We start from the raw sequence: 24,933 nt of genomic DNA, 5'->3' as shown, positions 1-24,933 counted from the left end.
TAATTATCCAAATTCACAGCCACTAACACATGGTCTGTTGCTTTAAATAAACCTCTCTTATAACCACTTTCTAATCACATTATTTTAGTGACTATTATTCAATTAACACCTCATGATTCCAAATAAAAACCCTTCATCAATTTTTTTTTTACAACTACTACCATACACAGACCAAAAATATACTTATATATCACTACCAAAGTAGCGAAAAGTCTAAGAGATGGACACCCATAAGAAAGGAGTCATGTACGTTTATAAGTTTGGCGGTGGAAATCTCAATCCGGAGTCTAGTCCAAATCCAGCGGTGACCAAGAAAAAATCTGTTTGGGGACTAAGAAAATCGAAGTCCTATAGAGAAACCGAGCATGCATATGGTGGATTGAAGGGGATAGTAAATGGAGGAGATCAGCATATGGTTGAGGCAAGAAAATCAGTGTGCGTCATCGAGGCAAGAAAATCAGTGTCACACTCACACATAGAAGCCAGAAAATCGGTGTCACACTCGCACATAGACACGAATGTGGCGTCGGCGGCGGCGTTTCTTCAAGTGAAGGTCTTGGTTTCTGACATGCCTGGGTTCATGCAGGTGCATGCCTTTCAGTGTGCAAGGCGAACTTATGATAGTTTGGAGAAGTTTAGCTCTAAACACTTGGCCTATAATATGAAGAAGGTATGCTCATCCACACTACTTCACATATATATATATATATATATATATATATATGTTTATTCATCATTTAGTCTAGATTTAATTCTTTATAATTCTGTATATGTTGTTCAACTTTAATTTGGGGTTTTATAAATATATATGCACATTTAATTTTTGGTTATATATATATATATATATATATATATATATATATATATATATATATGTATGGATAATACTTAGTTACTCATCGGTGAATAGGATGAAACTACTCACCCTCGTATGGTCCAATAACAAAATAACGCATTATCTTAATAATTAAATAATCCACATCTAAAAACATTATATACGTTTATTCAAGGATTGATCCGAGTAGAGAAAGATGTGAATTATTTAATTATTAAAGGTGATGTGTTATTTTATTATTAGACCATATAGTAGTGAGTAGCTTCACCTTACTTACCGGTAAGTAACTAAGTATTATCCTATATATATATATATATATATATATATATATGCGCGTGGGCGCTAAAGTAGCTAGTCAAAAGTGTTTTTGTTATAATTATTCTTTTTGTCATTTCTTTTTGGATTTCCCTTGTTGAGTGATTAAAATCTTTTTCGTTGGGACACCAGAAAGTAGGAAAAAATAAGTAAAAGATCTTTGAATTTGAATTGGTTTTCTTTCTTTCACTCTTTTTGTTTTTACTTTTAATTTTTAAAATAATGAGACACCTCTCTCTCTCTCTCTCTCTCTCTCTCTCTCTCATCCTAATTATGTGCACATGTATTTGTTGGATTACTGGAGTCTGACCAACAAGTCTACTCAACAGATCTAACAAAAATGAATCATAGTGAATATTATATAATATGTTGACAAAACATTAATTACATCTTACTATAATATTTACAGTAATCACAACTTAACATGCTCATGTTCATTAGAATTTCAAGGATCTTGAACACCCCATGTGTACAATAATACAAAACTTCATAACCAGAACATGTTTTGTGCTAATTAATTATATTCTATAGTTACCAAATTCTTCTCTCTTTGTCAACTCAAGTGTACAATATATATAGGATTATTATAGGATTAACAAACTTATTTCAGTTAATCAAGCTCTCTCTCTCTCTCTAACGCACCAACATACATATTTATATGGCTGATATTGGACTATCTTTATCTCACTATGCAGGAGTTTGATAAGGTGTATGGGCCGGCCTGGCATTGCATCGTGGGCTCGAGTTTCGGTTCATTTGTGACCCATTCAACAGGTTCCTTTCTCTATTTTTCAATGGAGAAATTGCATATTTTAGTATTTAAAACGAAAATTCAAAAAGCTTTGGAATGAGTATAATTAAAATACAGGTCTTTAATTGTAACACTAATGGGCATCATAGAAGTTCTTGTTTTTGTTTGTGCTTTTTTTATTTTGTTTTGATGGTTGATTTCAATTTCTGTTCTGTCAAGTTTGTAAATGACATGAAGTGTTGATATAAATCTCATAGACCATTAATGCTCATGGGTTAAATTTCAATTGCATTTGGTGTTTATTTATTTAACTTAACTCTGTTTCAGTAGTTTTTTTTTTTTTTTTTTGGGAAGGTAGTCTGTCTCAATAGTTAAATGCATGTGGCAAGAGCACAACCTATATTTGGTTCATGGGAAGGACAAGCCCAAAAGTCCACCGGCCCAGAGCCAGTTTACTGCAAGCAAAGCTATAGGTTTTTAGAAAAGAAGATGGGCTTTGCTCCCAAAAAAATGGACCTGGACTAGGTCAATATTGGGTCGTATGGGCTTTCCCAATAAATTTATGAATTTAATATGTATTTCTTAATTTACCATCATCTATAAAATAATAATAATAATAACAATAATAATTAAACAAATAGAAGATAATTTCGAAATGGAAGGACCGCACTAGTATTCAATTAAACACAACAGGGCAAGCATCACACACGTCCATAATCATTGATTTCAGAAACGGATCAAGACAAATTGAATTTATAATTTATAATCATAGTTTTACTGATAATTAGTTGAATTATATAGAATTATACTGATCAAATAAGGACAGTTATAAGTATTCTTTTTCTTCTTTTGAAATAAAAAGAAAGGGGTAGCCTCGAGTGAAGCATGGTTGCCAGCTGGTTCTGAGGCATTGTTTGGCTCCATCTTCCTTCTTGTGACTGTGTGTGTGTATCTATCTATATATATATATATATAATACTCTTCAAAATCTGTATGATGATTTTTTATGTTTAATTGGGCAAGAGGACTTGATATTATTTGTCTTATATTAATTAAACAGAATCGTAAGAATTGACATACACACAGATAATGTATATATAAGTCATTAGGACGAAAAACTATAGGCGAAGCAGTAATTAAATTTGATTCTTTATTTTTGTATCATTATTCTTATGTAATAATAAGGACACATACATGCCGAAAACGACTGATTAGAAAAATTAAAATATTGTTGGCCGGCAGATTAGCCTCTTGTTGTTATTAGTCGATCGATCAAACTTATGATAACATAAGTTTTAATAAATATAAAGCTTAATTCGTTACGTCACTAACCCTATTATATAGGATAACCGAGCTAGTACGCAGGTTGGCAGAAGTTATTTATTTATTTATTTATTTTAAAAATATATCTTTTCTACCGAGGTTTCATTCACAAATTAAATATATTATTTAAATTCAATTGTTTTTGTGTGAAGAACTCAGAATGTCTGAAATTAGAACTTGCCTTAAGACCCTTTAATTACTGGGCCAACCATTCGGGTGACTTAATAATATTAATATATATGTGTGTGTGTGTGTATTCATACAAGTATAGTAGTCTGAGACTCTCGGATGGATTAAAAGCACCATACTCTTGAACATGCTTGGGAGTTTATGCAGGTTGACTTTGATTCCATAACTTTATAAATTAGCCTCAAAAACTACATGTTTCCGTAATTATTCCTTTTTCCAAGTCCCTCGTACCAAATGAAGCCACAGAATGAGGCCGACCTTTGATTGTTTGTAGCCCTAAATTCAACCGCTAAGTACAACTTTCTATAATAATATATCACATTTTTAGCAGCACATTGACGTCGGTCAAAAGAAATACAGTCGAACCTATTATGAGGCTGCTTTATATTTTTTTCATCAAAATCTGTTTCAAATACTTGGCAGAGAGCTAGAAAATATGTTCAAACACTAAAATTAATCAAACAAATCAAAAGAAAAACTAAAACACCCCGGCCCCTATAATTTCTTGAGAGATAAACTAATTAAAAGCAAGAATTAATGTACCTTTGGTTTGGCTATGCTACTCTTCATATATCAATTTTTTTGTAATTAAGAAATTATTGTAACTGCATGTGGCCAGATATATTATTAATTCGTACAAGGCAACAACAACCTAATAAGTAAAAAACATGCAATTGTCCAACAAACTCAACACACACAACTATAGCCAAACTATGAAAATGGTTTCACATATATTATCAAAGAACAACATTTACAAAAAGTAGGATGAGTTGGGTATTTAATTATCTTGGTTTGTTAGGGTTGACAGGTTTTCCAAACATACCACACAAGCCACAACCGGAGACCTTAGGTGAAGGTGGGTCGATGGTGGGTTCAACCTTGATGGCACGATACGTAGGAGGACGTTCTCGGGATTCTGGTTTTCCATGATCTTCTTCTTCTTGTTTCGGTTTGGTTTTTATTCGCTTCAACTCTCCAGATAAAAGCTTGTCATCCCATATCAAACCTGATGAACCTTGTCTTCTGAACGATGTTTCAGACCTTGGCAAACCATCCATGTCCTGTGTGTGTGTGTGTGTGTGTTGATAATCTAGGTTATTCTATAGTGTTTGATGAGAAATTTGAGTGCACCTATAGGCTGGCTATAGGAGTTTAGACTTTGTTCATATAAATAAAAAGAGAGGATAATGATAAATGAAGAATAAGAAACAAGGTGAAATTCTAAGATGGCATCTACCTCGTCAAGGACAAATTACAGGATTATACCTTGCCTTCGGATCAATTTATATATATGATTAATCAACTTTCACATATATGTCATTGAACTATAAATTAATGTTTAGCCAAATAAATAAAACGATGTTGACTTGGAAAATGGAATTAGATGACCATGAAGGTGTAGTCATCTCTCACCCTCCAATCAAATGCCTTCTCTGTATATCATTTACATATCTCATAAGAATATGCAAATATGGTATTTTTATGGGAGGCCATATTGACACTCCATTTTTTTACATTGTATTATACTTTTCTTTTGTCTTTAATTGAATGACAATTTTCTTTTGTCTTTAATTGAATGACAATTTTGTTTTTCAGATAATTAATGCATCATCTTTCATTTTATTTTATCCTAACTATTCTTTGCACCGTAAACTTTCTTTTTATTTTTCTTTCTTTACTTGCTCTAATCATTTTTTTTAAAAAAATTATACTTAATTATTTAAGAACTTAAATAACCAAATAAATCATTAAAAGGAAGGGACCACGCCAAAAAACTTTTTTTTTACTCTGCAATTTTTCTTCAATCCTAGTATTAAAATTGGTATTATTTATAGGTTTTACTTTTCATGTACTGATATATCAATCATGCACTTATGAATAAAAAAATAAAAAAAAATGGATAATAATCAAACATGGACTTATGAATCAAAACGAAATGAAGAGAGATTTGTGACGGATTACTGTTAGTTGGTTTTAGACACCTTAGTTAAAAAAAAAAAAAAAAAAAAAAAAAAAAAAAAAAAAAAAAAAAGAAGAAGAAGAAGAAAAAGTAGTCAATTAAGTATAATTTGTTGGTAAAATATATACTTCATGTGACTTTCAAGATATAACAACCCTTATACTAATATGATATGAGATAATTAACAATATGCTGATAAATGATTAACTAAATATGCAACTATATATTTAATTAAATATGCAAAATAAAATAATAAAATAATAATAATAAATAAATAAATAACCTAAACCGAGACTAGTATTGGATACTATGTCCTTAAGACAAATTCACCCCGCTATGGTGCTTTCGGACTCAGTGGCATCTATCTCCCAGGATACAACGGTCTACATCCACTAGTAGCGGCACTACAAACTCGTGGATACAGCGAACCTCCTCCGTATAATATTCTCTCTGACTCAAAAATGCATCTATACTATATAAATGTTGAATTGGGAGCAATCCGAACCAAATGGTTTGGACCAATCTTAATATGACTCAATAAAATTGGATTAGAGTCTAAGTGGTTCGGACCACTTAACCTATGGTTTGAATCCACTTAGGTTGGGTTCAAGTTTAGAGAGGGAGATAGAAGAAAATGAAAATGAATGATTTGCAAATGATCTAAAGGGGGGTATTTATAGGCAACAAGGTGCCTTTTCGGGTGGGTATGTCTCTTCATCATTGGACACAACTATATATATATGTGTCTCTTCATACTGGACACATCCACTCCAATTGATTGCAATGGTTCACATGGTGTCTATTCACCAATAGACATATCCACTCCAATAGGTTACAATGGTTCACATGAATAATTATATCTGTTGGTTTTGAATTGCAACCCTTTAGAAACAGATGCAACTCTTTGAAAAATAGATGCAACCCTTTAGAAATAGAAGCAACCCTTTGGAAAAAAAACTAACTTTTAATTTAAATTCAAAAACCAACTACCCATTTAAATAAGCTCAGTCCAAAATTAAAGGCCCAATCCAAGATTCTATTTAGTAAAAAGAATAATTGGACTTTACAATTAGGCCCAAACCCAAGCCCAAATTTAAATTTCAATTGGTTTCAACATTTTTTCCATGTGGGACAAACATTTTCTACATTTTGCATACCCATTTAGGCTTATCAAAATACCACACTTTGAAGCTAATTTCTCATTCACCAAGAAACAGATTTGAGAAAGTAAATATACCACGTTCATCTCCTTGTGGAGAGAAACGCGCTCATCTAGATATTCGCAAAAAATTATTAGCAGAATCTATTTCAAATTTCATGCAAAGTTTATGTTTTTAGTGTCCCTGTTTCCAACATAATTTCCTCCCAAAAAGAAAAATATTAAAGTATTATTAGTCGGGTTTAATTTTTACATTGATTTTGGTTTCATTCTCTTCCTTATTTTTCCTTGTGATTTTGGTTTCATCCCTTGTTCTTTTTAATTGAATTTTTGAAGGAGATAATAGGTTTTCCTTGAATATGGCCTACAATACAAAAAGAAAAGAAAAATTAGCATCACCATTAATGTCGATGGAGTTGAATGGTTCATGAAGATTTGATAGTTCAACCATGCTTCCATTACTAACAAGAACAACTACTTTGTTCAACTTCATAATGTGTTCATGTTTGAGATCTTCCATAAGTTCTATTCTTACTTACAAAGATAAATATTAAACCCTATGAGAGGGAGAGGGAGAGGGAGAGGGAGAGGAAATATTTAATAAAAAGAATTGAGAGAGGTCTGAAAGTGACTCAAAATGTTAATTGGGGAGAGAGAGGGAGACGCATATTTCTTTTGATAACTGAAAGGGTAATTGTGGTATTTAAAAAGAAATAATTATTTATTTATAAAATTAAGGATAGAAGTGCCATTTTCTTTAAAAATTCAATGTAATTGTAAAAAAGTGAAGTGCCGTTTTTTTTTTGTTCTTTATATTTCTTTGTGTTTTATTTATTTATTTTTTAAGCAATCTTGACAGGAAACATAATAACATCCACTTGTTTTTACGAGTACTTTCAATTGATTGAGTTGTGAGTAATATTTAAGCACTATTCACGCATCTCATTCAACTTCTAACCATCCTCTTTGTTGTGTTTTTATACTAATAGGTAAACTGCCCCTCTTTATTATGTAGATGTCTGAACTAAAATAAACTAACTCATATTCGAACTCTTAAGCAATGGATATGTTTGGTGACATCAACTCATATTCGAACTCTTAAGCAATGGATATGTTTGGTGACATGAAATTGTAATCTTGAAATTAAAATTGGTGAAATTATAAAAAATAATTTGTTCAATTTTCTGAGTTGCTTATCTCTAATTCTACCAATTCTAATTCCAAAACTCCAATTTCATGTCTACTTACAGAAGCGCCCAAGTTGCACAGTTCCACCAGGCCACGCGTTAAAAATATTGGGCTCCAGTTATAGCTGCAGTGGTTTGGGCTATATTTAAATTACTCTTCACCTCTAGAGTTGGGCTACCCATTGGCCATATTTACGGCTACGGCCTGTTACTTCCCACTCCTTCCAGGGCTTTGTATTTGTATAATATATTAAATACAATTTTATTTAACTACCGATTTAAAATTTATTTATTTATTTATTTTTAAGTTGGAATTAACCAAACCATAGGGTCCAGCCAACATACGTTGGCCAAGAGTCTCTATGAAAGGTTATGAATGTGATGTTCCATCAAATCATTTTAGATGTTGAAATGAATGAATTTTCTATTTTTATTTCTATTTTTCCTTATTTGAATACACGGTAAACATGCAAATAATATATATTTGAAGTGAGCTATGTAATATAAGGTTAATGATTACACAATGAATGCGAAAAATAATGACTTATTACAATTAATAAATATTGAGACAAATACCAAATTTTTTTTATTTTTTTTCAATCTTTTTACTTTATTTTGAAAAGTAAAAGAAATACTATATAGGCTTTGATAAATACTAACTCACGAAAGTAAAAGAAATGAAATATGCAAATGAATTTCAGCAGAAGCTAGAGAAACTTTTTTATACCCGTTGTATCATGCAATAAGCACATTCAATCGTTCATTATCGATGTGTGTAATACATATGCATAAGCAAATATATTATTTAAACAATCTGAATATACCTATTACACAGTGTAATGCAATAAAGTTTTTCTCGAAAGAGGATGGAGATAATTTATTTTTTATTTTCTTTTCTTTGTTAACATCACAATTGCATAGAAAACCCAAACAAACTAGCCCACCCTAGAAAGCTGAGTACAACCGCAACCAATTGTTGCTAAAACAAAAAAACAAAAGAGATCAAATATATATTTTTACTTGATTCATTCAAAATAAAGATTGCATTCGAGGATTGCAGGAATTTCACTGTAATGATTAAAACAGCGGTTAGATAGAAAAAAAATTCAGAATAAATAAACGCGTCAGGGTAACCTAACAAATACAAAAATTATCAAAATATTCCTTAAAAAAAGTCGCTACGCACTAACCATCAAGTTAGCCATACATCCACTTCAATCTCTCCAACTCTATTCGACATAGCCATTAATACACAGAATGTGCCACACCATTTGAAAAGTGAGGAGACCATTTGAAGACAAAAAAATTTACATCCCGCAGCACACAAGCCACGATAGAATTTTGAGGGGGGGTGACGGAGGAAACAGATTTGTAATCTCACCAACTAATTAAGAGCTTTAAGCTATCTCTCAACATGTTATCATCCGTCATTTCCGCATTCAACACAATTTTAAAAGACAGAAGCTAATGACCCCATTATCCCAAAAAATCAACCCAAAAATCGCACTCCCTCCTTTCAAAAATCTACAATCGAAAGAAGCATTAAAATTGAACTTCAATTTCCCTTCACTACCAGAGTTTATAGCCAAGTAGAAGATAGATTGCACCATGCTGGGTGTCTACAGATTGCACCATGCTGGGTGACACTTGACCCTATATGATATCTGTTTCGCGTACGTGGAAGGTGGGCTCTACATTCTTTCGTAAGAACATTACAGAGTGTTTGGGAAGATTATAGAGAGTTGTAGTAATGTGTAGAAGACTGAATATTCTAGAGGAATAGGGAGAGATATAAAGTTCAAGATATTTTTATAAGGGAATTTAATAGAGTAAATCCTAACAGTTGATTGTACATATTAGGGAGATGCCTATATAAGGGAGTGAAAGTGTCATTTGTAAACAAGAAGTCCGAATGATATATATTCATAAAATAGAGTATTTAATAAGATTATCATAAAATGGAGTCTTGATACTATAAAGGAATTCCAATAGACTATAAATTGAATTGGGAATCATACTTATATACTAAAATATTAAAAATCTTTTATTTTGGTATTTTAAATAAAAACTTGTTGATATTGGTGTTAGAACAAAATACTCAGTAGTTTCACCCTTCTTTTCTCTCAATAAAATTTCAAAAATATCCCTAAAACACAACGCTTTAATTTTATATTTTTCTAGGGTCATCATGGCCCATTTCCTTATATGTTTTCACTACTGCACTCATTATTCATCATTCATTATACAGTATCTCCTTAAGTTTCTCTCTTTAAAAATTGCTCTTCATATACACAACAGATACAACACAATGTTTGCATTTCCTTCGCCCAATTCTAATATGGCAATGCGAACACAAATACACATGTGTATGTGCGTGTATATGTTTATGAATAGGCTGTGTTTTTAAGTTTTATTTTTGGGTTTTTTTTACTTTTGAGGGAGAGAGGATTATATGCGTTTGTAATTGAGGGTGAGAGAAAAAAGGGATGTGATGAGTTTAGAAGGGATACAGAGTTTGATTTAGAAAAAGGGTATGTTATGTGTTTTTTTTTTTTTTTTTTTTAATTGCCAAAAAAAAAAACTCTTATTTTCTTTTACTAGCATTCACACAAGGGAAGAATGTAATTTCATTGGTGTTAAAGAGCAATCAGGATATTAAAATTACAAGAACAAAGCATTGTGTGGTATAAGGATTTATTTGTAACTATATTTTTAAAAAATCTAAGAGTGGATCGTTAAAGTATATTTTTGAATTGTCAATATCAACTCCCTTCATAAAATATTTAAGCATTATTCAATAGGTTATTCAATATTAACCATTAGCTTCTCACTGTTATGTTGATAAATTTTTGGGTCACACGTGGCGGCTATATTTAAAAGGAAAATGCCACGAATTTTATAATTTACATAATTCATTTAAAATTTTTTATAATTGTGTTCTGATTTGATATTTTCTGATTATGGTTAAATTTTAATAAAATAATTAACAAAGATATAGAGTAGTTGGAAAATATAGAAAGTGTAAAATATAATATATATAAATACATACATTTGTATATATAATGAAAAATATTAGTAGTGAAAAACAAATTAGAGATAGAGAGATAAACATAGTTTAATTATTTGTTATATCTTTTTTTTTTTTTTTCAATTGACACAATTCCATTAATTTACTGAAGTAGGAAAAAAAAAAAAAAATGTGTGTAACATGTATTAAAATATAAAATATTAATATCTATTTAATTATCGCTACATCAAATTTAAGGTCACATTTCAAATTTTAATTAGCATGGCTCCAGTTGGAATGGTCATTGACCATGTCTTAAAAGAAAGAAATTGTCCCACATCACATCTCGCAAAGCACCCAACTCTAGGACCCAGTCATAACTTGATCCAAAGAAGTCTAAGAAGAAGTTTAGGCTGTTTAGCACAGTATGAAAATCAATGTGTGTATAACTGGATATATATGTGTGTAAGAAGGGGTTTCATTTAAAGCCAGAGTTTAAAAATTAATGTGCGTGTGTATATATGTGTGCCTATATATATATATATATATATATATGTATATAAGTAATTCTTGTTTGAGTTTATAAAAGACTAGTGGTATCGGTCTCTTACCTCTTAAAAGAGGGTCAGAAATTTAAATTTTAAAAGAAATATGTATGTGTGAATATCAATTTAAAAAAAAAAAAAATTCTTATTTAAGTTTCTTGTGCTGTTTGTCAGTTGTACGTATATTGCGCCTAAGCTAATGCTTTCCACATATTTTTTTGGAGACATTATTGTTAGTATGGTTCGTCGGTGGTGACAAGACAAAATAAGGTAAAATGTCTTTATAATGTGCATCAAAATATTTTCAAAGTTTTCATAATATAAATTTCATAAAATTAACATCACTGTCAGGAGAAAAAGATTCACTAGAAGCACTTAGAAACTCCGGTAAGTTTATGTGTGGAAAGTCGCAATTTGAACTGAGTGTTCCCCAAAAAAAAATAAAAAATTACTTACAGATAAACACTTACATAGAGTACTGTATTAGGCAGAGGGATGTTCAAGCTCATGAATGGTTTGACTTCTGATCACAACTCATAATTAATGACTAATGACTTGGATAAACATATACACGTATATATTCAACAATATCATTTTTTCATCACTAGACTAACGTGAGGAGCTGACTCATCACTTCTCTATGACTTTATAGATGACCTGAGAAGGCATGAATTGGTGACCTCAAAACTGAACCTTCGTTGTTAATTCTAGTGAAAACCTGTCCTTGTTTTACAGACTCCGGTCTCTAGAGACGCATATACAATAGGACAATACTTTGATCCAATTGGATGAAGTTCATTTAAACTGGGTACGTGGCCCAATCACATTACAATACGTGGCTGAAATTAATATAAAATTAAAGTGAATATTATCCATCAATTTCCGGTATAACCCGTTCCTATTTCATGAAACCCATTTCATCATCAATCTTTCCTCCTCTTCTCAAGTCCTCCACCTTCGGCTGCCTCAGATCCGATTCTCGTTTGGTGGCTGTTGGCGAAGAAGTAACCGGAGTTGAGGTCGGCGGTGTAGTCCGGTGTCGCCGAGGTGGCCTAAGAAGAGCATGGAGAGGATAGATCAAGTGGTGTTGGAGACCGAGTTGACTCGGCAGCGAATCCGGAAATCCCGACAGGTTGACGGCAAGATAAGAGAGAACAGTCGACGACTTCACGGCGCAAAGAACGGAGAGGTTGACGAAGACCTCGTTACCCAGAGAAGAAGGGGCGCGTGTGCGCGTGACGGCGAGTGGCCGGCGAAGTTCAGTCCGGCGATGAATCAAGCATGGCAGATAGTTACATGAATGCTCCTCGAACTGTCGTCGCCTTTTTCCTCCTCGAACTGTGGCCGACGGTAAGCTCGAGCTCGAGCTCGAGCTCTACGAATCTCAGGCTTTGGGGAAAGAAAATGGAGGCTAGGGAGTTGCAGTCACGGTGCTCTAAATTGATGATTGGGGTTGCGAATTGGTGGTTCGGGGCTGCTGTTTGTTTGTTGGAGTTTGAATTTGGGTGTTGATTGCCATGGGTGGCTGAATTTTGTGTTTGCAGGCCAACTTTGTGATTGGGTGGTACTTGTTTTGGGGATTGAAGATGCAGCAAGCCAAAAAAACGAAGAGTTTGATGTGGAAAGTTCTGAAAATTGGGGATGGAGAATAGGAACAGGTTATATTCGAAAATTAATGGGTAATATTCACTTTAACTTATATTAAGTTTAATAACGTGTGGTAATGTGATTGGATCACGTATCCAAATTGGATAAATTTTATCGACCCAAATATTATTTAATACAATATTAATTTAAACAATTATTTAGTACGAACCAATGGCATGAATCAGAGGACAAAAAAAATCATATGCCAATTGTCGTTTGCTCATCCCATTACTGTCACTTGCCAAGTTGTTTGATATTAATGGAAGTGTAGTCCCAGGGTGAATAAACAAAAATATGTCACCAAAAAGGCAAAAAAGGTTTATTACTCTTCAATAAGTTTATCGTATATGACTAGTTTAGTCAGCGTAAGACAAGAGTGAGTGGGGTCATCATCAACTCATCATGCAGTATATGACATTATTTTCAAGAATTTTTTAGCACAGGTATATGTGTGTGTGTGTGTGTGTGTGTGTGTGTGTGGTAGTTGTTGATCACTTTCATCATAGCAGTGATTTACACCAAATAAGACTAATTGGTAGAAGAAACGCTGATAAATGGACTACTCTGACCCATTTTTTGCAGCAGACTCAGTCGTTTAGTTCTGAACCAGGCCATGTGCATGCCATCCTTATCAGGTTTCTCAGACAAGGATATATAAATAATTCAGGCCAGGCCAGGTCAGGTCAAGGTGACAAGTACCTGTCTTTAGAGATAGAGAAACAAAGTTTAATTGTTTGTTATTTATTATTTTTTTTTTTCAATTGACAATTCAAAAGACAAATGTATAAAAGAATAAAGTATAATATGTATTAAAATATAAAATATTATTGTTTATTTAATTATCGTCACATCATATTCAAGATCACATCTTAAATTTTAGGATAAAGTACAGCAACACTTTCTGAGGTTTGCTAAAAAGACACACGGATAAAACTTAGCCTATTTTGAGACAATGACACCTCTTTTTTTAAATTCTAACCAAACAAGACCTTAAATCCTATGAAAAGACGAAATTATTCCTTATATTAAAATCAAGGGTTAATTTCACTCATACCCCCTCAGGTTTGGCCATTTTCACTCTCAAATATCTTTCGAAAAGAATTATCATTTAAATCCATATTTACTTTTCTGTTACAGTTTCCATTAAAAATACATAAAAGACAATTTTACTCTTAATTTTTTTAATCTCATTTATTTCTAAATTTCATACTCCCTCCGTCCCAAAATAAGTGTTCTACTTTCTTTTTTTGGCTGTTCCAAAATAAGTGTCATACTTCAAAATCCAATACACTATTTTTTGAATATTCCTAATATACCCTTTGTCTTGAAATTATAAAAGTAATTAATACTTCTAAAAAAAGCTATCGTGGACCCCACAATTCAAATTTGAAAGTTCACCTCATTAAGGGCATATTAGGAAATTCATCTCATACCACTATAAAAAAAATCATAAAAAACAACACTCTTAAAAAGTTGTATTCCCCAAAAGCGACACTCTTTGCAAGACGGAGGGAGTATTATGTAAATGACCAATATATCCCTTATCATTACACGTACCAACCACCACAACCCATCCGACTCATAAACGCCAACCACTTCTCTCCACCAAGCCAAGATTATCACCATTAACCATCGTTCTCTCATCTCTGTACCTTCGCAGAAATTCATGGTAGCTATAGTACGATACCTTTGCAAGGCTTTCATGGTCACTAAAACCCCGTTAGATCGCTGTTCACCCGATCTGTGAAACTATCTATATTTTTGGTGTTTGGTCCTCAGCTGGGTATAGAGATAGGGCTTGCACCGAGTGAATTGGTTCAATTGGTTCATGTTCATGGGAGAACATCAATGCCTGTATATATTTGCTATTGAATGATTTCGGGCCTCATTAATTTGCAATTGAACCTTCTGTTATAGTTATGTGTGTGTGTGTGTGTATATATATATAAATAATATTATAAATTAGAGAAATGAAAAAGGAGAGAGGGTGGGAAGAAGCCACGGCGATGGTCGGCGGGCCTTATTAATTTGCAATTGAACCTAATTGAATTAGTATGCGAATTGCTGTAAAAATCAAAATGTTTTGATTTTGATATGTTAGGGTATGTTTGGTACGGTGGGTTTGAATAGGGAGGATGACATTAGTTATGAAGGAAAGGATAATTTTAACCCCCTATCGTGTTTGGTTGGTTAATGAAGGAAAAGAAAGGGAATGATAATAATCATGTTTGGGAAAAGAAAAGGAAAGAAAGGAAAGGAAATTATTTTAATAAATTGACTATTATATCCTTTTGTATTTTAAAATATATATATATAGTCTCATATACCTGCACAAGAAAAGAAAAAAAAATTAGGGCTAATCATTTCAGCCTCCCCAGTTTCGCCTCCATCTCTATTATATATATATTAAAAAAAAAAAATTAGGGCAAATCATTTCAGTCTCCCCAGTCTCGCCTCCATCTCTATTATATATATAGTCTCCTATACTTGATAGGCCACAAGAAAAGAAAAAAAAAAAATTTAGGGCAAATCATTTTAGCCTCCCCAATCTCACCTCCATCTCTATTCTCGTTCTCAACTCTGAACTTGCCCTCTTTCTCTCTCTCTCTCTCTGTGCACTACAAGAATCAGAAGTTCAAAACCCAAACCCATATTTTTTCAGTTTATCATTCTGTCTGCAAGAATAAAAAATTCAAAACTCGTATCAGTATATCATTTCAGATTGTTCAGAAAATCAAAACCCATATCTTTCAGTTTCCATCGCTGCTGTTCCAGTTCGGATTTGTGTCTGCAACTGCTAACTTGTATGTATATTGTTTTGAGGGTAAAATTGGCATCACACATATTATACAGCCATTGCCTTCCCTTTCCTTCCATTTTCTTCCATTTTTGGGAGGATAAGCAAATCACTGTACAAAGCTATACATAACTCTCCAAACCCTTCCCTCTCCTTTCATTTCCTTCCACCCATTTTACCTAAACACAATTTTTTAATCACCCTCCATCACTTTCCCTTCCATTTCCTCCCATTTCCACTCTACCAAACTGAGCCTTATATTTGTGTGTGTGTGTATATATATAATATATTTTAAGTTAGAGAAAGGACAAAAGGAAAAAGAGTGGGAAGGAGCACAGTGGCGGTGGTCCCCCTGGAAGAAGACAATCACATGGAGGATGTTGCTGCCACCTCTATCAGCGCAACCAAATTCTTGGTTTATGGGGCAGTGATTTGTGAACTGAAGTATTGCGTCAAAGGGAAGACACGGGTATGCGGAAATGCTGGAAATGATCTGTTCTTTAATGGGTTTTGATTTAACTCGGAGCGAACCCACTTCGAAGCTCAGTTCCGAGCTCTCACCGGCATTCATGGAGAGAATAAGGTCGGCACCGATGTAGACATCCTCTCCGTACACGGCGTGTTGTATGTGTATATATACACACATATATATATGTTTGTCTGTGTGTGTATATATAATTTAGTAAATTTATATAAAAAAAATAGGGGTATTTTAGTCTTTTAATATAATTCTTTGGATTAAAAATAGTTGTTTTGACAAAATTCAAGGATATTTAAGTCATTTTATATTGTGTCAGAACTGTTTAACTAACGGTTGAGGTGCGAATGAAAAATGGAGCAAAAGTTTATAATGTAAGCGATAGTTATTTTCGAAAGATGTTTGGGAATGAGAATTGACCAAACTTAAGGGTGGTGTCACTGAAATTAACCCAAAAATCAAATTTATTATAAAATATCATATATATATATATATAGTAAAAAGAGTCAATTGCCCTATTTCAGCCACAAATTGACTCATCTCCCTGAATCTCCTCGCCCTCTGGCTGTCGGTCTGGCTTCACATAGCTTCTGGCTACGCAGGAGCACATCCCCCGACCCACTTGAACACGCTATTTCAATTTCGGAATGTCATGTTACAAATCACACTTATGAAACCTAAGGCGAGCTCTACTACAGAAGAATTATTAAACCCTCAACCAAACATCGCTGCTATGCGCCTTCTCGTTCTTTTTCAGGCTAGAGAAAGTCCTGTTCACGCCCTCTAATTAAAAAGGGATAGAGTCATGATTTTCACCATTGAATTGATCTCGGTGGCTTTTAATAGCGTATGGACCTATACTATCAAAGTGGAAAGCTAGACTTGGATAGGACACATTCGTCTTCTTAACATCACCTGCTCAGCGTCCGACCAGTCTAAGAGACAAAAGAAAAAGAGCTTCACCACCCTTGAAAGGTCAAATCATTAAGTTCAATACACACCGCATCTTACGAGCAGGAAGCATATGTTCCCAATTTTCATTCTCAAAAGGTTCAATCTGATGTCAATTTGACATAGTATTACCTGCATCATGGGTAATACAACTCTGCATTTTTCACCTAATTTAGGTCTTTTTCTTTAAGTATGAGTATAATCCAATTTCAATCTTACTGCAAAAGGATGATTAGATAAGGATGATGGATTTATATATATGTATGTATATACAAATACATACATATCTTAATTGTTTGAGGTGCCTCAGAACTAATAGATTGAAATTTCTAGAATATTTTGGCTTTGGCTAAGTCAATGGCTACATGACTTTTCTGCTTGAACAATTAATAATAAATATATAGAAATTTCTTGGATATTTCCTCTCAACCTTCATGCATATACATTGGTATTATATATATATATATGTGTGTGTGTGTGTGTGTGTGTGTGTGTGTGTGAGCAAAGAAGAAAACGAACCAGAGAAAAACAGCAAATAGAAAAAACAAGAGAGAAAAACAGCAAACAGAAAAAACAATATATATATATATATATATATATATATATATATATATATATGTGTGTGTGTGTGTGTGTGTATTAAAAAAAAAAAAAAAAAAAAAAAAAAAAATGGAAGGATGAAGGAAGAGAGAACAGATGGAGGAGAGAAGGAAAGAAATGGGTTACTAAGGTTAAAAAGGTAATTTTAATATTTAAATGGGTCAATATAAAAGTCAAAGGGCAAAAATGTCAATTTATTACCAGTGGGGTGTCTTTGGTAATGGTATGAAATATGAAGGGTGTCATTGTTCCAAAATATGCTAAATTTCATCTGTGTATCATTTTGACAAACTTTAAAAAATGTTGCGGTACGTTACCCTAAATTTTAATTAATACTGCTCATGTTGGGAATTATCCCACATCACATCTCCCAAAGCCCCCAACTCTAGGACCCAGTCGTAACTTGACCAAAAGAAGTCTAAGAAGGGGTTTAGGGTTTTTAGTAGAGTTTGAAAATTGATGTGTGTATAACTGTATATATATGTGTGTGTAAGGTGTTTTTTTTTAATCAAATAAGAAGTGGTTTCATGAACTTATCTAAAGGCAGAGTTTGAAAATTAATGTGTGTATATATGTGTGCCTATATATATATATATATATATATATATACACACGTAATTCTTCTTTGAGTTTCTTGTACTATTTGTCAGTTATATATATATATATTGCGCCTAAGCTAATGCGTTCCACACATTAATTCCATTCTCATCTCAATATATTTTCTTGGAGACATTCTTTTCTCATATATTATTGGTTCGGTGGTGACAAGTCTAATTAAGGTAAAATATCTTTATAATGTGCATCAAAATATTTTCAAAGTTTTCATAATATAAATTTCATGAAATTAACATCACTGTCAGGAAAAAAAGATTCACTAGAAGCACTTAGAAACTCCAGTCAGTTCCGAAAAGGATTAAAAAAAAAAACTTACAGATAAACACATACATACGTTATATATCATCACTTTTATTTTTAAATTTTAAATCAACCCATATAGTATTAGGCAGATGCATGTTCAAGCTCATCAATGGTTTGACTCAAGAGCGGATCCAAGCTTCGGCCCACCCCAAAATTTTTTTTGCCATACTACTTTAAGCTTAGTCCCAAAAAAAAATAGTAATGGTAATCCAATTCAAAGTTAGTCCAATCCAAAATTAATTCAGTCCAAAATTAACCCACCCCTATTTAAAAAGGCTGGATCCACCCTTAATTTGACTTTTGACTTCTTCTGATCACAACTCATAGCTAATGACTAATGACTTGGATAAACATATACACGTATTTAGTCAACAATATCATTTTTTCATCACTAGACTAACGTGAGGAGCTGACTCATCGCTTATCTATGATTCTATATATGATGACCTGAGATGGCATGAATTGGTGACCTCAAAACTAAACCTTCGTTGTTAATTCTAGTGAAACCCTGTCCTTGTTTTACATACTCCTGTAATATTAATTTGAACAATTATTTAGTACGAACCAACGGAATGGATCAGAGGACAAAAAAAATCATATGCCAATTGTCGTTTGCTCATCCCGTTACTGTCACTTGCCAAGTTGTATGATTATTAATGGAAATGTACTAAACACAAATATGTCACCAAAAAGGAAAAATAGTTTATTACTCTTCAATAAGTTTATCGTCTATTACTAGTTTAGTCAGCGTAAGACAAGAGTGAGTGGGGTCATCATCAACTCATCATGCACTATATGACATTATTTTCAAGATTTTTTTAGCACAGGTATGTGTGTGTGTGTGTGATAGTTGTTGGTCACTTTCATCATAGCAGTGACTTACACCAAATAAGACTTATTGGTGGAAGAAACACTGATAAATGGACTACTCTGACTCAGTTTTTGCAGCAGACTCAGTCGTTTAGTTCTGAACCAGGCCATGTGCATACCATCCTTATCAGGTTTCTCAGACAAGGATATATAAATAATTCAGCCCAGGCAAGGTCAAGGTGATAAGTGCCTGTCTTGATATATATGAAAGATTTTTTAAAAAATTATTTTTGTAATTTTCAGAATTAAATATATTTATAATTTCTCTGTTTTGTAAGGTACGAAATGATGCAATGGGAAAAGTTGATATGGTGACAATCATGTAGATTCCTTTGAACTTATTCTTGATCTTGATCATCCTATATTACATGGTGCATGAGATCCCTTTTAATTTGGTGGAGCATCATGTCTCTACATGCCTTCCAATTCCCTACATCATCATCCCCCCAAATATCTAGTTCTTGATGTTGGCTTCTTGTTTGTTCCTTAAAAATGAATTTCTGGAAATTAAGGGAAAACTACTCGTGTTTTTGCTTTGGGGCTGTTATAATATAACTCTGTGGTTTGGAATTTGGTTTTTGTTTGTACTTTGTCAACTATTTATGGTCTTCTGATTTGGGTTCTTTTTTCTGTTTTTTTTTGTAGGGAGTTGAGAATAGAAAACCAAGTTTTTCTTTTTTCCTCATTCGAGGTTTGGTTCAGAACTTCTGAGCAGAAAAGTTTTTTCCATGACAATTGAGAGGAGTGTTCCAAGGTTTTAGTGATGAGTTACAGAAAAGCCTATGGAATTTTTCTAGTTTTTAGAGGTGAGTTTGGTTTCAAGGGACTGATTTTTAGTGGCTTCACATATATTGTTTGAACAGTGAAACTCATAATCACAGGACACACGCACACGCATATATACAGAATCAGTAGCTTTCTTAAGTATAGTCATTAGGATGTTTGATGGAGGAATGGCAATGTCCTTACATACACTAAATTGCCCACTAGTTTTAGTAGGTAATGTAAATAAGAATAGGGTTTGTCATCGAACAAGATCTGGTCCATCTATGGCTATGCAACTCTCTTCAGCACTAGCACAAACTGATGAGGGTGGAAACTCACCAGAGTCGAAGAAGATTTCAAACTCAACTAGAGTTTTAACAAGATGTCAGACCCCTAATTCTAATTCTCTGCTTAGCCGAGCAGATTCCATAGGAATTATTGGAGGAGAATCTGTGTTTTCTACTCTAATTTTCTTGGAAAAGCTTGTTTGGTGGAGTACAAGAGATGGAGGAGAATGCATACCTTTTGTGGTCTGCAGCGATGCAGCAACAAGCAGGGTAGTTCCATTTCCTCATGTCAATGGCAAAGATGCTAGAAGTCAATTAAATCACAAAATCATAGTTGAGAATTTGAGGTGTAGGAGGACATTTCTTGAGCAGTCTGGAGCTCGTTGCATTGTTATGCCGTGCCACATGTCTCATGTGTGGCACGGGCAGGTATCCGAGGGATGTTTGGTACCTTTCCTTGATGTAGGTGAATGTGTTGCCAGGGAGCTCAAAGAAGCAAAGCTGAGGCCACTTGAAGCTGGAAGTAATGTCCGGATTGGGGTGCTTGCCACAGATCCAACTTTAATGGCTGCTGTTTATCAGGGGAAACTACAGAGTCAGGTATTTCTGATTGTGGATATATATATGTATACACACACACACATATGCATGTGATTGCGTGCATTCCAAAAACATCCATAAATGCTCTTTATGATAACTTGTTTGGAAAACTTAAAATGCAGGAATTAAGATAATTAGCACATAGAACAACTCCTCTCAACTTCATCACATCCATCAGGATACTAACTACAAGTAGAAATCTATGCTTTAGCGAAGCTAATGAACATACAATATGCTTTATGAATATCAAACTTTGAACTTTTTTATGAAGCTCAGATTATATATCTTCTATGTTTCACCTAATGGTTTGAAATACCAATATAACATCTAAAGTAATTTAGAACTATAGGCAGACTGCAAACAGGAAAAAGGTTTTCATATCTGTACCTATTTATGCATTACCGTTATATAAATCATCTCTTCTGTTTCCTCTGTTGTTCTAATTCTGCAGGGGTTTGAGATTGTGCTACCGGACAAAGCAACTATGGAGCACATAGTAATACCTGTAATTGAAGCACTGAACATGAAGGATATGGAAGGGGCAAGAAATCTTGTAAGGATTGCAATTCGGGTTCTTTTGGTGAGGGCTGTGAACATTGTCATCCTCGCTTCTGATGAATTCCGGGGTCTTTTGCCTGGGGATGATCCTCTTCTTAAGAAATGTATCGACCCCATGGATGCTTTGGCCAGGTCAACTATAAAATGGGCAAAAACTGCTAAAAAGGTACATGTACAAACTTAACAGGAGCCTAAATTGGTGCAATCACCATTACAAGCAATATGTAAAATAAGTTCTCTCACTGTAGGGGAGGGTAATCCATGTATTGGAAAACTCTGGCCACCTTGTTTACTTGTCATGAGGAGAAATATACAAAATACCAGCAGTCAGGTTTCATTTTTGCTGGGTTCAAATGCATATTATTGGTCAAGTTAAATAATGTCTTTATTTCTAAGACTAAGCTACTAGATGCATTAAATTTAGTAAACTGAGTGCATTTTATGAAGGTTTTATCTTGATTTAATTGCAAAATCAAAATTCCAGTTATTCAGAAATGGATGTTTCATTTATAAATGATTGGGTAATTTACATAGACCTATCCTATGGTTTGCCTTAATTACAGGAAGCATCCTTCCTGTTTCGAAAATTACGCGGACTTCTCCTACTTTTGAAAATATCCTACACGGACCTCCCTTCTGTTAGAGTCAACAGCAGTCAATGACGGAAAATGATGACATCAGCTACTATTTTTAATGAAATGCCGAAAATACCCTTGCCTATATTATTTCATATTATATTGAAAAAGATATATATATATATATATATATATATATATATATATATATATATATAGGGTAATTTACACAGACCTCCTCTATAGTTTGCCATAATTACAGGCAACATCCTTCTTATTTCGAAAATTACGCGGACCTCCCTTAGGTATAACTGACCATCAAATGCACTAACGGACACGTCAAATTTACTGAAATACCCTCAATTTTTATGATAAATGACTAAAATACCCATATAAATAATATATATATATATATATATATATATATATATTGTATTTATATGGGTATTGTATATATATATATAATAGTGTAAATAAAAATGAGATGAATTTACTTATGTACCCTAACCATTGTTTCCAATGGAATATAACTCCAACTCCAGTGAGCTTTTGATCCAGTCCGAGTATTACAGGTGGCTAAAAATAGTTACAGAGACCTTGATTTGGCACCAAATTTCAATCCAGGGCAACTATTATGATTTATGTATGAGATTGAGGTGGAGAAAGATAGGAGTGGATTTTTTTGCTCTAACTGGCTGTGAGCATGGGAATTGTGTTTCCGAGCAGAGGGCAGAGAGAAATGAAAATCTATCATGCCTATTTAGTGAAGTTTTTGCTCAATTGCCAAATTTCGGTCCGATATCTCCCAAGCCGTTCTCGATCTCGCTATATTCATATCCAAGAGAAGTTTTCGCTCTTCGTGATCGGATATGGCGCTGATCTCGATGTTTAAGGTGAGATAAGTGGCTTTCTCGAAGCAATTGCTGGCGAAATCGAATTTGCAAAGGTCGTGCCAGATCAGGCCAGTTTTATAGTAGAATGAGGCCGATTTGAACGTCGGCGAGGGGATTCCGGTCAAGCCGCCGGCGAGGAATGTAATACCCCTAATTTTAAAAGGATAGTCTCGGCATTTTACGTGATACCCCCTAATTTCGGAATACAGGTTGATCAAATCCGCGTACGAAATTACGGGATATCAAAACAATTAAAGTATATGAACAAGCACAAATTACAAAATGAAATAAAGAATAAAATAAAACGCGGAAGAAAACTAATTAATAGTAAATCCATTAATAACTTCCAAACGGTTATAACTCGGGAATCCCGTAACTCAAGGACCCCTTAACCAAAAGTTCCTATGCAAAATTTCAAAAAAAATAAATACTAATATCAACTAAAACAATAATAATTTCCTACTTTTAAATAAACAGAAAGAATGGATAAGTGCTCCAACTGCGAATCCTCAACCTTGAGACTTGATCTTCTAATAACCTGAAAAACAAATCGCGGGTTAAACCCTACGAGCAAGCCCTCTCTACCAAGCTTCTGAAAATCAATAAACAGATCATCTCTACCAAAACCATCTCTAATAAAGCTTTAACTTTAATATACGATGCTACAAATATATATATATATATATATATATATATATATATATATATATATACTTATATATATAATATAATAATCCTATATGTTAATAGGTTCATTAAATTGTCAAAACTATTCACCAATGATTAATAATTAATCATACCTAGACCAATCCTCCATTTATAATGTTTTTATAAAGTAAACTCCACTCACCTTAATTCCGTCCTAAACAGTAATTTAATCATTAAAGCAATAATTTATAATTTAAGGATTAATCCAATAAATCCAAAACCTAATAATACAGTTGATTGTTTAAATTACATATCCAAAATTTAAGCTTTGACAAATCATCCATGTCTTCACCAATATTATTTTATTAATATAAAATAATACACTAACTTGTACATACTAGATTATTCTAACCATAATCCAACCTATACATACAATAACTTTAGATGAAATTTTAATCATCTAAACACATAGTAATTTAATTATGCACTGGCAAATCAACCATGCCATTTATAAATATATTTATTTATATACTAGCAATTCAACCACGCTTCCTTAAGTATATTTACTTATACAATTAGTTAGCAACTCAACTATGCTTCCTATATAAGAAATTTATTCATATATAATAAGGTAGTATATTTAAGCCTTTGGCAACTCATCTATGCCTACAATTTAACCATGTACTAACCTTAAACTTAATAAGAAGTTAATCCACATATAGAAATCATATACATATTATATGCATATCATTAATTTAAAAAAATCAACCTAATATGATTTAATTAACCATACTGCTACACCAAATAAGAATAATAATTTTAAACAATATATATACATACACCTATATTATATAATATATATGTGTAAAACCATCCATAACACTATTTGATTATTTAAATCATATATATACATATATATATATATATATATATATATACACACACACACACACACACACTTCCTTCCGTAATAAATTATTAAATATTTATATTACGCAAATAAGTGCTACTAAATGTAGTAGTAATACTCCGCAGCTCTCAAAGCCCTAGGAGTATCTCTTATAGTGTTCGCTTT

General features: G+C 33.0%; 3 protein-coding genes across 3 annotated transcripts; 2 read left to right on the top strand and 1 right to left on the bottom strand.

Annotated features, from left to right (window-relative positions):
* The first annotated feature begins 220 nt into the window (after positions 1-220).
* Positions 221-3,844, top strand: LOC132278424 (uncharacterized). The gene is made up of 3 exons (XM_059780214.1): positions 221-670; positions 1,846-1,924; positions 3,837-3,844. Exons 1-3 carry the CDS (start codon positions 221-223, stop codon positions 3,842-3,844), a joined length of 537 nt encoding a protein of 178 aa, XP_059636197.1.
* A 165-nt stretch (positions 3,845-4,009) lies between these two features.
* On the bottom strand, positions 4,010-4,471 carry LOC132278423 (uncharacterized protein At1g15400-like). The gene is made up of 2 exons (XM_059780213.1): positions 4,237-4,471; positions 4,010-4,065 (listed from the first exon to the last, which is right to left on the bottom strand). The coding sequence occupies exons 1-2, from the start codon at positions 4,469-4,471 to the stop codon at positions 4,010-4,012; spliced, it is 291 nt and encodes a 96-aa protein (XP_059636196.1).
* A 15,088-nt stretch (positions 4,472-19,559) lies between these two features.
* LOC132277274 (uncharacterized) lies at positions 19,560-22,100 on the top strand. The gene is made up of 3 exons (XM_059779088.1): positions 19,560-19,711; positions 20,178-21,184; positions 21,636-22,100. Exons 2-3 carry the CDS (start codon positions 20,471-20,473, stop codon positions 21,924-21,926), a joined length of 1,005 nt encoding a protein of 334 aa, XP_059635071.1. The 5' UTR covers positions 19,560-19,711; positions 20,178-20,470; the 3' UTR covers positions 21,927-22,100.
* The last annotated feature ends 2,833 nt before the right edge of the window (positions 22,101-24,933 follow it).

This window comes from Cornus florida, unplaced genomic scaffold, assembly GCF_030987335.1.
Source record: "Cornus florida cultivar Cherokee Brave unplaced genomic scaffold, ASM3098733v1 CherokeeBrave_3.0.0_Hap2_Chr10, whole genome shotgun sequence".
Classification (NCBI taxonomy): domain Eukaryota; kingdom Viridiplantae; phylum Streptophyta; class Magnoliopsida; order Cornales; family Cornaceae; genus Cornus; species Cornus florida.
The sequence above is the reverse complement of the archived record's forward strand: the minus strand, read 5'-3'. Positions and strand labels throughout refer to the sequence as shown.